The sequence below is a fragment of the Pleurodeles waltl genome, chromosome 3_1 (assembly GCF_031143425.1).
Source record: "Pleurodeles waltl isolate 20211129_DDA chromosome 3_1, aPleWal1.hap1.20221129, whole genome shotgun sequence".
Taxonomy (NCBI): domain Eukaryota; kingdom Metazoa; phylum Chordata; class Amphibia; order Caudata; family Salamandridae; genus Pleurodeles; species Pleurodeles waltl.
In genome coordinates, this window is record NC_090440.1 from 1,032,490,419 (window position 1) to 1,032,504,528 (window position 14,110).

The window sequence follows — 14,110 nt, forward strand, 5'->3', positions numbered from 1 at the left end:
GCCGCTGCCAGACTGATTTTGGACCTCCCTAATCGAGAAAACATCTCCCAACACCTGAGGACCTTCCACTGGCTACCGGTCGAGAAGCGAATCACCTTCACGCTTCTCACCCACAAGTATAAGGCCATATACAATGCAGGACCAGTCTATCTGAGCCACTGCATCTCCTTCCACACCTCCGCCAGATCCCTCTGCTCCACCTAGACGACCCTGGTCACCGTCCGTCGCGTCCTCAAAACCACCGTCGGACGACGATCTTTTACCTACACTGCAGTGAAGAACTGGAACAACCTCCCCCTGCACCTCAGACAAAGACTGTCGCTCACCATCTTCAGGAAGAACCTCAAGACGTGGCTCTTCGGATGAGGCCCCTCTCCTCCCTCCTCCTCTCCCTCCCCTCCCCCAAGCGCCTTGAGACCCTCACGGATGAGTAGCCGCACTTTACAAATACTGACTGATTGACAAACTCCCATTAATAACTGAAGCAGTTGAAGAGTCTAATCAGATTGAAGATGAAGAAGGTGCTGTAAGGAGAACGAAAAGTAAAGAGTGCCAAGTCGCAGATACTCTTCACCTGAATAGATCTATCTTGTCACAAATGAATGGAAGTGTGAGATTATGTCCTTTTGTTTTGACTGCGAGAACTCAGTTGAACATTCTGGAACATGAAATCGTATTTGAAATAACCTTGCCAATTGATTAACATAAGCATTATACTCTGGAAGTAATAATAAGCGATCTGTGTTCTATTGAAACAAACACTATCATTTTTGTTCTTTTAGTTGAATTTTGAAGTGCTTTCTTGAAGATCGAGAACTGCTGTAAATAGTGCAAAGACTTTGAAACACGCTTTGTTTTTGATTTTTGCTTTTTTTTTTTTCTCTCCTCTGATTTTTCAGAAGCCATGAATCTTGGACAGGGCAAACATAGTAGGTGGAAATATGTGTACTTTGGTACGTATGATTGTGTGCATTTTATAGATTAGGGAAATGAGTGTTTCAATGAAAGGAGCAAAGTACAGCAACTCCAGTGCTGAGAATGACAAAATCCAAGCAGGGTAAGTTATTTAAGGATGAGGGATTGCTTCATTTAGATGACAAAGGGAGATTTATCTTCCAATGTTTATTAAAGTTTGCTGGATGAGTACGTGGACACAATGAATGTGACTGATTGTTATGTGTGTACATAAATTCCTTTGTCAGTGCAAGAAGGAATCACCTATCACAGCCTACCATTGACATATGGTATTAGTTGCAGTCTACTATTAACACATTTGTACAACCAAGATTACATTAAGTACTTCTATTCTAACTATGACTTAGTTTTCTCTTTTTTTCTCCCATTAACCAGCATTTGAGCAGCATTGCATAAGCTAGGAACATAGATATAGTAGGAGGATTCTTTGAGCCTACACTGACTTTTGGAATAGCATATGCACATCGGAATAATTTAACATGTCTTCTCTCGCAGATAGAAAAGGAGTTCATCAATCAAGTACATGATAGAAGGAAAGCAATGAAAGAATGGATAGAAAAGGGAATAGTTAGTAGGAAGAAAACAGTCCACAACACACCTGATACATAGGGACGCTTAGCTTTAGATTGGCAACATGTAGGAGAGCTTTGTGTATATATAGGCCACAATCAGATGCGGACTATAAGTTTGTAGGAACGAGTGAATGCAGACGTGTTTCTGTTCAAGAGCGTATGGGATTTTATGCTAAATGGACAAGACCCCGGTGTTTAGTACATCTGTGGTAGGAACGCTTACTACAAGTTGCCGAATGGGTGGTATGGTACACGTTATTTAGGAGTGGTTTTCCTGAAAATTTACCAAGTGGACAACATAGACAATTCAGAAGCAATTGAGACACCTACGATGAGATTTTTAAATAGCAAATACTGCAGAGATTACAGGCGATATTTTTGGCGCTTTTATTTCTTTCCTGGGTGTGATTTTGAATGGCAAAGACAAGGAAATTATCAACGATTGTAGATAAGATGTCAACTGCTTTTTCAGGTCCAATGCTCCTAATGGATACAGAAATGGTTGCTGCAAGGTCAATGATTCTTCAGAATCACCTTGCGTTAGACATCCTTTTAGCAAAGGAGGGTGAAGTCTGCTTAGTTTAAAGTCACAGCACTGCTGCACTTGTATCCCAAATAACAGCAAGGAGATACTTATCTAATTTGACAAGTCTGAAAATTGACTTAATTGACCTAAAAGAGACATATGTTTGGGAGACAATAGGAGAAGGATTTTCAAAAGTAGGATCTTGGTTTGGAAACTTGGGAGATGGTTTTGTGAAAATGATCCTGAAACCTTTATTGAGAGCAAAGAATAAAAAGAGGAGGAAGAAACTGAAATGGAGAATATTAGAAGCAGGTGTCAGACGAAGAGAGCTGCCAATTTATTGCAAACCTAGATCTATGCGTTATCTACCTACAATGTTTTGACTTGTCTCATTGTAAATGAGAATAGTTATTTTGTTACAGCATAGACTGCCGTCAGACGAGGGACTGAGAGAGATCAAGTTTTATTACTATATTAGTGGCATAGAAGTAAGCACTTGGTGACAAATTAGCCTACATTTAAAGGCCTAACGGAGAAAATAACATGAGTTGTAAAAACGTGCCCATTTGAATTATGGTGAACCATGTGGCCACCACTCGTTAAAACGTAGTGTTTAATACATTAGAGTGTGCATTTATATCAAATGAAAGTACTAGAATGAGCTAATGTTGAAGAATGTTTTACTAAAATGTAGATTAATAATTGAAGTATTAAATGAGTATGTATTAATCGAATTTATGCTGAATAGGATGGATTTTATTAATACGAGTTACGTGTGTGCAGAAAAGTAAATGCACGCTTAAATTCTTCTAACATGTTATAAATAAGGTTTGCAATTTAATAACTTGCTTTGTATGTGTGAATTGTAAGGTGTGTAATAGGCTTATTATAAATGTATTAATGTGTATCAAAGCGTTTTAGCTTGACTGGGCCTGCAACACTCATTTTGCAGCAGTAATGGAGAACCACTTGTTTATTTTGTTCCCTCTGACCTGAATTGCTTTCCTAGACTGTTGATGTGAATGTTAAATGTCCTACTGTATGGTAGACAAAATACATGTTTTAGAAATAACAATGGAATACTATTTGTTTTAGCTGTCGAAACGGACAGGAAACTTGTAGTTCTCATGTAAAAAGTATTAGTTTAGTTCACTGTGTCATGAGAAAGGATCTCAAGTAACAAATAACTAGAGAATGTAATATTTTGTTAGAAATGTGCGAAATCATATAGATGACAATGCACTTTTGCTGAGAAGATTCATAATAGCTGCAAATACAATGGTGCCATCAGCAGCCACTGGGTGCTGAATCTGACGTCCAAAGTGCGCCCACCTGAAGAATGGATCGTGCCTATTTCTAATTAGCAAGAGACTTTGAATCTTAGAGTTAGTTCTTCTCCTGCCTCAAAACTTTCCAGAACCCTGTTTAATTCTGCTATCATCCTCCTATTCCTTAAGTCCCAAGATGAGTTTTCTCATCTTAGTCTTAACTGCCCTATTCTGTTTTATGATTCAGTACTAATAAGGCCAACTAATTCTGAATTGCTGATCTGTCCTATGTGCAGCCCGTGTTCTGCACTGTCCTGATGCTGCTGTCAACTGATGTCGGAAGAAATTTGACTGTCCTGTCTGATGCATCATTACTCTATGCTGTAGCATGAGGAGAAGTATAACTAAATGCGGTTTCTTGTTTCATTTTGAGTTAGGTACTTACACCACCGTGTTTTTATAGTGAGTTATCTTAGTTAGATGTTTTTCTAAATTATTTTTGTCTTCTTTTATTTTTGCTTTTGCCTGCAAGTGTTAGCCCGTTCCCACACATACAAGTCCAAATTCGTGTTAATGATAGAAATGGCCCATCTCTGAAATTTAAAATTGATTATGAAAAATTGTATTTTGATGATTTCTGATGTCACCATCATCTGCTTTGAAATCTAACAATTATGTGCATATTATGTTGTTGCTAATGTATATTATTTTTTGGGAGTGCCTAACAGTATTGATGTTTAGTAGGATAAATCTTTCCAGACGCTTTGGTCAGCCTATGGTTTTCACAATAGAGTCTCACCTGCGATTGGTGGGTATTGAACCTGGAGAGGAGAGGAAGTTCTTCCCCGGGGCCCAAAGAGCTAACAGGGGTCTGGGTGAGGTAATCCTGGGAGCTCTCCTGCAGTCATCCTTGAAGAGTGGTAAACTGGAATTAGAGGGAGGTGCCTTTTCGGGAATCAAATATGAATAAGTGTGACATACCGGCAGTCTTGGGGCTATTTTACTTTGAGACTACTATAATGCCTATCACTTCAGTTAGGATTGTGTTGTTACTGCCCAACTACCCACTGCCTCCTTTGAGTTACCATTTTCAGGTGTCTTAGGGAGGGGTTGTAGCTTCCATAACCAAGTTGTATTCTGATTTACTGTGTTGCAGATAGGGAAAAGAATGGGCGGATGGGGTGGAATAGGTGTGCAAGGAGGTAATGTTTGTAATTTGTAGCTAATGAGTTCTACCTGGTGATGAAACTTTGTTGTTAGCAGATTTTCATGCTCACTATGCTGGAATGATGACTGGTCTTACTACTGAATGGGTAAACGAGTTTGTCTGATGTGATGCCTGTTTGTATCATTAATGCAACCATTTACACATACACGTGCTCTGGTCCTTGAGAAAGCACCATCTCGTCTGAAGTGCACTGAGTAATTTAAGGCTGTTGTGCAAGCAATGGATCCCTAGCTGGCTCTCCATAAAAACTGTATGTAGTCAGATGTCACTAGAGAGGACATGGCAGGTTTACATCGGCCATATACAGTAAAGCACCTACCGCTCTCTCAGCGGTCACTGTCTCTCTGTACTTTGTATGAGGTGCCCTGTATGTAGGGGGGGGGGTAGACAGTCTCAAAACTTTTATCACAAAGTTACAACCAAGACTCCATAGTGCATTGTAAGCAAACAAACAGTTGCTCAGTAACCACCAAAGCAAACAGCCTACAGTCTCCCTTCAATGTGCATTAGTGCTGGACAACTTCAGTGAAGGGCAATTATTTATTAGTCACTGGAGCCCTCGTGGTAGCTCTGAAGTGAGGGTCCCAGAGGTTAAGAGGTGGGGAGCATATTTTACAAGTAGATGAGAAGTACAGTTTTAGGATGATTAAGGAAGGAAGACAACACACAGGTTGCTCATATAATCATTTGCTTCTCAAAGGCAAAAGGAATTTGGGACTCTAAATTTCTCATGTATTATAGGGCAGCCCACTCAAGGATCCTGGTAGACTTGTCTCTCTGCAGAACAGACAAGATTTCGCCCTAGAAGGAAGAGACACTAGCAAAGAAAATAGTCTGGGATGGCGTACAAACCACAGCCAGACACAACTCCTAATGTTCACCTAAGCATCCCTACAGGAACAGTTCTCCAGATCAGGCACTTAATACATGGATATGTTTAACCGTCTTTCCTCTACCATACGCTACAATTTCACTTTAATCCCTCCTTTAAGACAGGACTACATCAAGGCCCTTCTAATAGATGTCTAACCATTGCAGACATGTTTATTCAGGGATTTGTCATACTGTTTGAGACATGCAAATGGACATGTAACTTAGAGAAGACTGAAGGATTTCATTATGCTCAATTAACGCACTGGGTCAAGCATCAAGATTAAAGAGGTGGCAGCAAGAAATTATAATTCACTGCAGACATTTATAACTATCTCTACATGCTCCAGGGGTTATATAGCCAATCTCTATGGGATACTTATGGATGTGACCCAATACTGCTCTGGGCCTTTATGACCAAATGGAACCAAATACTAGGAAGGAATGGCCGGAGTAACATTGGGGATAGCACTGATGACACTTAGGAAGGAAAATGTTACTTACCCCTTAAGTATCTGTTTTCAGCGTAAAGTCCTCTGCAGACTCCTGCCATCTAGTTTTGAGTTATTTTTCTTTAAACGTGGTCTGCTAAGTCACGAGATGCAGTATGATTCCTCCCTTAGGTGACAAGGAGCATGGACACAGACTCCATATCAGATTCTTTTTTATACAGAGGGTAAGAGTAGTATGAAGTGGTGACTAAACAAAGTATGATGCATATGTGTATTGTAAGGAAGTTATTTAATAAAGGACGAGATCTGTGATCAGGGCCACACAGGCTGTTTGGCCACTGCCTGTTGTGTGGCCAAACTTTAATCACACAATAATGTATAGTATAGATGCAGCGGGATGACCAAGCAGCAACTGTGTATTAATCAGCTAATGGAATATTCCCCAGAATAGCCATGGTTGGTGCCTTTTCTATATTTACAGAGTGCACAGGGGCTAGCAGGGAGAGATCCTTTAGCTTTATGATAGCAACTTTGGATGCACTGCACCATCAATCCATCCATCCATCCATCCATCTGAGCCCTGCTTCGGAGATGGGCTGGCCAATGTAAGGTTCAGCAAATGCTATGAACAGCTGGTCAGCTTTGCGAAATGTCTTTGTTCTGTCAATGTAATACATAAGAGCCAGTTTGACGTCTAGAGTCTGAGGGGCTCTTTCTGAGGTGAAAAGGGGAAAACACTTAGGGAAGGCTCTTTGGACTAGTCTTGAGCACCACTCTGTCGTTACAAACCTGAATGAAGAGCTGTTGTTGTGTGATGGCTTGCAAGCCACTACTATGTCCGAAATATGTTACAGCCACCAGAGAAGCTACCCTCCAGGAAAGGTACTGGAGGTGCAAGAGTGCAAAATTTCAAAAGGGGGTCCTATAGTTTAGTGACGACTATACTGAGATTCCTGCCTGGTGAAGGGGGAACTCTGGGATGGCCCTCTATGATGGCTCTAATCACTGAATTGTGAAAAAAGGAGTTGCAAAAGGGCTACTATCTTATAAATATTAATGAGGCAATAGTTTGTCACTCCATGAGAATGCGCAGTTTGCAATGTAACCTATTGCTAGATTAATTTTAATTCATCTCATTTTAGCTTGAGTCATCTACAGAAAAATACATTAATAGAATCACTGATGTCACAGTCATATAAATTCACATTTACATCGTTATGAGGTAATCAAAAACACAAACCTGTCCCAAACGCAGGAAAGGACACAGAAGTCAGTTGCTGCTGCTCACACTCCTGGAGTACATCATTCACTATTGCTTTGATCTGCTTTAGGTCAGTCTGTCCAACAACATGAATTATATTTTTGCATGCCAGGCCTCCATTGGTAGTAGTTATATACCCATTATTTGGAAGAGCAGCTGGTGGAAAGGAACATAAAAGGTATATAAATAAACTACCAAAGTAGATCAATTGGCATGTACATTCATAAAGCAATGATTGTATAAGTCTTCTAACTATGTGAGAAACAACCAAATGTAGTGCACTGTAGTGAACCTTTATTGTAGAGGATTGCAGTCAATTGAAAGATCAAATTATTCATACCAAAGAGAAGAGGGTGCTATTGCTGTTTCATGAAATAAGCCTCATGCTTTTGTGTCGCACCAAAAATATTTTAAGTCCAATCAATGTGCTTAGAACAAGATGCATTAAAATATGGACACAGCTTTTGGAATTCAGACTGCTGCTCATGGTTGACACCTTATACCACAAATTGCATTAGACATGTTTGGCGGGATGGATGCCTGAAAACAAGCACTTAATATCAATGAAACAAATATACAAGAATGAAAACGATCTGGTGCAGCCACAAGTTCAGAAAGTAAAAGCCAATTTTCATGCAAGCCAGGTACTGCTCAGATAACAGTTGCAGTTTTGAGCTATATAAGAAGCCACGCTCCCTTTCTTTGGTGGTCCATGGCAGTCAAGCAGATGAAGAGGAGTCATCAGGTGGAGATATATATCCCCTTTCAGCTCTTTTAACAGTCACAGAATTGCTTGCTTGTTTTCTGTATTTAGGCCCCTGTAATGAAAATAGATGTTTTTGACCACTGACTTTGTGTTGCACCACTTTGCATATTAGTTGTTCAGTGTTCACCAGTTGCAGATTACATTTTGTATTCAGTTTAGCTGCCTATTGGCTTTATCATGGCGTTAGACATTGCAGATGAGACACTGCAGTTGAGCTGTGTTTTTCCACATGGTAAACTGAACTTGTTTTTTTCGTATTTTCTCTCACCGAACAGTTAGTCAACATGATAAGAAAGGACAGTGCAGGGAACAGTTCGGTCTTGGGAGGAGAGCCTTGAAATGTTGGCCAGTTTTAAATGTTTTTCTTCCAACTCAGACCTACAGTAGCCGGCATGTTTGAATATTTCTCTTTCATGGGAGGGATTTTCTCCAGGAAGCCCTTTCATTTTTTTAAAGGTATAAAAAGGTGGCCCTCCTCAGTAACGAGGGAATTTCCAAGACCTCGGTCTGGATTGGACGTCAAATGCCTGACACTTGTCCCATGAGGGTGGATATCTCTTTCTCACGGTTGAACGGGGCCATCTTCTTGCTGGCATGAGAAAGATGAAGAGCTTGGCAGGCCCTACGGTGATGAATTTTTACTTTATTCTTTGCTTTGCAATCATGCTATAATCACATATATTTGATGTGTACATTGCAGTTGAGAATCATTTTGATATATTTTCCTTTCATTGCTGTGACTATTTTTAAACGTGTGCTTTCAACCTACTTATCTCTTTTTAGGAACCTCGTGGTGAAGTAATAATAAATGTCTTCTTTGAACTAAGATGTGTATTCCAGAGATTTTTGTCAGCTCGGTCATTAGTGAAAGAAAAACAGGCACTCATGTTAAGACTGATTAGCTTCATTGTCTGGAAAAGGGTCAGCTCTCTTCATTCACTGGTCTGTTCAAGTGTAAAAACACACTATGTTTTTTAATATAACAAGGGCTGCACTTTGAGTGCTGCCATTTGTTCCCTATCATCAATGCACAAAATTGTGCAGTTCAGTGCCAGGGGTAATGGACCAAATGCTATGATGACTTTTTTTTAACTCTTCTTACACTTTTGCATTTGAAAGCATGTGACTCACCTTTAGACAACAGCAATTTTACTTTATTACCTTTAAAATTGCATTTTGTATTGTACATGCGATCATGAATATATGTAAAATTAAATACTAAATTGAATATACAAAATAAAAATGGTTAAAACAGGTACCACTATTAGTCATCAATGGTCGAGAAGGAGCAAGTCACCAGGGTTCTTTTCATGCAGAACATGGGAATGCTCCATGATCCAGCCTTTCTAGAAAAAATGCTTACTATCTGCATTTACAGATGTATGGAGTATCTGTGTTGAACTGTAATAAAAATGGACTCTTTTGGGAATCAGGAATGAATAAACTATTCCAAAAACAACAAAATCTTCTGGAATACGCCCTTAGTAGTGGATAGTTGATGTACAGCCTCTCTGAGGTGGCAGGGCCATACCAATGACTTTTGTTAACTGGTGTCAAGGCTTGCAGTGGTGCAAGATGGTAGAGACGGCGGTATACAAAAGCCAGGGATTCCATGAGAACTTTGATACAACATAGGGCTTATGAAGGGTGTTTCATGGACTTAATTATGGTTCAGTTGAACGTTGGAGAGACACAGATATGTTTCAGCTCCAGGCAGTAGTGCTAATATGCAAACACTGTTTATTTTCTTTTTATGTGGAAAAAGCAATACCATATCTTAAATAAGTATATTTTATATATATATATATATATATATATTTATTTATATATACAGGGAGTGCAGAATTATTAGGCAAGTTGTATTTTTGAGGATTAATTTTATTATTGAACAACAACCATTTTCTCAATGAACCCAAAAAACTCATTAATATCAAAACTGAATATTTTTGGAAGTAGTTTTTAGTTTGTTTTTAGTTTTAGCTATGTTAGGGGGATATCTGTGTGTGCAGGTGACTATCACTGTGCATAATTATTAGGCAACTTAACAAAAAAATATATATACCCATTTCAATTATTTTTCATTACCAGTGAAACCAATATAACCTCTCAACATTCACAAATATACATTTCTGACATTCAAAAACAAAACAAAACAAAAACAAATCAGTGACCAATATAGCCACCTTTCTTTGCAAGGACACTCAAAAGCCTGCCATCCATGGATTCTGTCAGTGTTTTGATCTGTTCACCATCAACATTGCGTGCAGCAGCAACCACAGCCTTCCAGACACTGTTCAGAGTGGTGTACTGTTTTCCCTCCTTGTAAATCTCACATTTGATGATGGACCACAGGTTCTCAATGGGGTTCAGATCAGGTGAACAAGGAGGCCATGTCATTAGATTTCCTTCTTTTATACCCTTTCTTGCCAGCCACGCTGTGGAGTACTTGGACGCGTGTGATGGAGCATTGTCCTGCATGAAAATTATGTTTTTCTTGAAGGATGCAGACTTCTTCCTGTACCACTGCTTGAAGAAGGTGTCTTCCAGGAACTGGCAGTAGGACTGGGAGTTGAGCTTGACTCCATCCTCAACCCGAAAAGGCCCCACAAGCTCATCTTTGATGATACCAGCCCAAGCCAGTACTCCACCTCCACCTTGCTGGCGTCTGAGTCGGACTGGAGCTTTCTGCCCTTTACCAATCCAGCCACGGGCCCATCCATCTGGCCCATCAAGACTCACTCTCATTTCATCAGTCCATAAAACCTTAGAAAAATCAGTCTTGAGATATTTCTTGGCCCAGTCTTGACGTTTCAGCTTGTGTGTCTTGTTCAGTGGTGGTCGTCTTTCAGCCTTTCTTACCTTGGCCATGTCTCTGAGTATTGCACACCTTGTGCTTTTGGGCACTCCAGTGATGTTGCAGCTCTGAAATATGGCCAAACTGGTGGCAAGTGGCATCGTGGCAGCTGCACGCTTGACTTTTCTCAGTTCATGGGCAGTTATTTTGCGCCTTGGTTTTTCCACACGCTTCTTGCGACCCTGTTGACTATTTTGAATGAAACACTTGATTGTTCGATGATCACGCTTCAGAAGCTTTGCAATTTTAAGAGTGCTGCATCCCTCTGCAAGATATCTCACTATTTTTGACTTTTCTGAGCCTGTCAAGTCCTTCTTTTGACCCATTTTGCCAAAGGAAAGGAAGTTGCCTAATAATTATGCACACCTGATATAGGGTGTTGATGTCATTAGACCACACCCCTTCTCATTACAGAGATGCACATCACCTAATATGCTTAATTGGTAGTAGGCTTTCGAGCCTATACAGCTTGGAGTAAGACAACATGCATAAAGAGGATGATGTGGTCAAAATACTCATTTGCCTAATAATTCTGCACTCCCTGTATATGGAAAATGTCTCTTACCCAGTGTACATCTGTTCGTGGCATGGGACGCTGCAGATTCACATGCTTTGCACATCCCGCCATCTAGTGTTGGGCTCGGAGTGTTACAAGTTGTTTTTCTTCGAAGAAGTCTTTTCGAGTCACGAGATCGAGGGACTCCTCCCCTTTCGGCTCCATTGCGCATGGGCGTCGACTCCATCTTAGATTGTTTTCCCCGCAGAGGGTGAGGTAGGAGTTGTGTATTATAGTAATAGTGCCCATGCAATGGAGTAAATATGTATGTACATAATGTAGTTTAAGGTGATATATTTACAAATTTACAAATGTTCAAGATCAACTTTGAAACGGCTACAGGCTCCCGGGGAGACGGGTGGGCGCATGTGAATCTGCAGCGTCCCATGCCACGAACAGATGTACACTGGGTAAGTGACATTTTCCGTTCGATGGCATGTGTAGCTGCAGATACACATGCTTTGCATAGACTAGTAAGCAGTTATCTCCCCAAAAGCAGTGGTTCCGCCTGTAGGAGTTGAAGTTGTTTGAAACAAAGTTCGTAGTACTGCTTGGCCTACTGTGGCTTGTTGTGCTGTTAACACATCCACGCAGTATTGCTTGGTAAACGTATGAGGCGTAGACCATGTGGCTGCCTTACATATTTCAGTCATTGGAATATTTCCTAGAAAGGCCATAGTAGCACCTTTCTTTCCAGTTAAGTGTGCCTTTGGTGTAATAGGCAGTTGTGTTTTCGCTTTGAGATAACAGCTTTGAATGCATTTAACTATCCATCTAGCAATGCCTTGTTTGGAAATTGGATTTCCTGCATGAGGTTTTTGGAAAGCAACAAATAATTGTTTTGTTTTCCGAATTTGTTTTGTTCTGTCAATGTAGTACATTAACGCTCTTTTGATGTCTAATGTATGTAGTGCTCTTTCAGCTACAGAATCTGGCTCTGTGAAGAACACTGGTAGTTCTACTGTTTGATTCAAGTGGAACGGTGATATGACTTTCGGTAAGAATTTAGGATTTGTCCGTAAAACTACTTTATGCTTGTGTATCTGAATAAATGGTTCTTGTATGGTAAATGCTTGTATCTCACTTACTCTTCTTAGAGATGTGATGGCAATTAGAAATGCAACTTTCCATGTTAAGTATTGCATTTCACATGAGTGCATGGGTTCAAAAGGTGGACCCATGAGTCGTGTTAAGACAATGTTGAGGTTCCACGAAGGAACTGGTGGTGTTCTTGGTGGTATAATTCTGTTTAGGCCTTCCATAAATGCTTTTATGACTGGTATCCTAAATAGTGAAGTTGAGTGCGTAATTTGCAGATAAGCTGAAATTGCGGTAAGATGTATCTTAATGGATGAAAAAGCTAGCTTTGACTTTTGCAAATGTAGTAAGTAGCTTACGATGTCTTTGGCAGATGCGTGTAAGGGTTGAATTTGATTATTATGGCAATAATAAACAAATCTTTTCCACTTATTTGCATAGCAATGTCTAGTGGTTGGTTTCCTAGCTTGTTTTATGACTTCCATACATTCCTGTGTAAGGTCTAAGTGTCCGAATTCTAAGACTTCAGGAGCCAAATTGCTAGATTCAGCGATGCTGGATTTGGGTGTCTGATCTGTTGTTTGTGTTGAGTTAACAGATCTGGTCTGTTTGGTAGTTTGACATGAGGCACTACTGAGAGGTCTAGTAGTGTTGTGTACCAAGGTTGTCTTGCCCAAGTTGGTGCTATTAGTATGAGTTTGAGTTTGTTTTGACTCAATTTGTTTACCAGATATGGAAGGAGTGGGAGAGGGGGAAAAGCGTATGAAAATATCCCTGACCAGCTCATCCATAACGCATTGCCCTGAGACTGATCTTGTGGGTACCTGGATGCGAAGTTTCGGCATTTTGCATTTTCTTTTGTTGCAAATAGGTCTATTTGTGGTGTTCGCCAACTTTGGAAGTAAGTGTTTAGTATTTGGGGGTGAATCTCCCATTCGTGGATTTGTTGGTGATCCCGAGAGAGATTGTCTGCTAACTGATTCTGAATCCCTGGAATAAACTGTGCTATTAGGCGAATGTGGTTGTGAATAGCCCAATGCCATATTCTCTGTGCCAGGAGACACAACTGTGTTGAGTGTGTTCCTCCCTGTTTGTTTAGGTAATACATCGTTGTCATGTTGTCTGTTTTGACAAGAATGTGTTTGTGGCTTATTATGGGTTGAAATGCCTTTAACGCTAGAAATACTGCCAGTAGTTCTAAGTGATTTATGTGAAACTGTCTTTGCTGAGTGTCCCATTGTCCCTGGATGCTGTGTTGATTGAGGTGTGCTCCGCACCCTATCATGGAGGCATCTGTCGTTATTACGTATTGAGGCACTGCGTCTTGGAAAGGCCGCCCTTGGTTTAAATTTATATTGTTCCACCATTGAAGCGAGGTGTATGTTTGGCGGTCTATCAACACTAGATCTAGAAGTTGACCCTGTGCCTGTGACCATTGTGATGCTAGGCACTGTTGTAAGGGCCGCATGTGCAACCTTGCGTTTGGGACAATGGCTATTCATGAGGACATCATGCCTAGGAGTTTCATCACCATTTTGACTTGTATCTTTTGTCTTGGATACATGGCCTGTATTACATTGTGAAATGCCTGTACCCTTTGTGGACTTGGAGTGGCAATCCCTTTTGCTGTGTTGATTGTCGTCCCTAAGTATTGCTGTGTTTGACATGGCTGAAGGTGTGACTTTGTGTAGTTGATTGAGAAACCTAGTTTGTGGAGGGTTTCTATGACGTACTTTGTGTGTTG

At 40.4% G+C, this 14,110-nt stretch overlaps 1 protein-coding gene across 1 annotated transcript in view; it reads right to left on the bottom strand.

Moving 5' to 3' along the window:
• Positions 1 to 14,110, bottom strand: part of LOC138284949 (protein mono-ADP-ribosyltransferase PARP14-like) — a 745,301-nt gene that overhangs the window by 320,913 nt on the left and 410,278 nt on the right. The window contains exon 13 of the mRNA XM_069224296.1: positions 7,132 to 7,308. Within this exon, the coding sequence (XP_069080397.1) occupies positions 7,132 to 7,308 (177 nt within the window). The remainder of the gene's footprint in view (positions 1 to 7,131; positions 7,309 to 14,110) is intronic.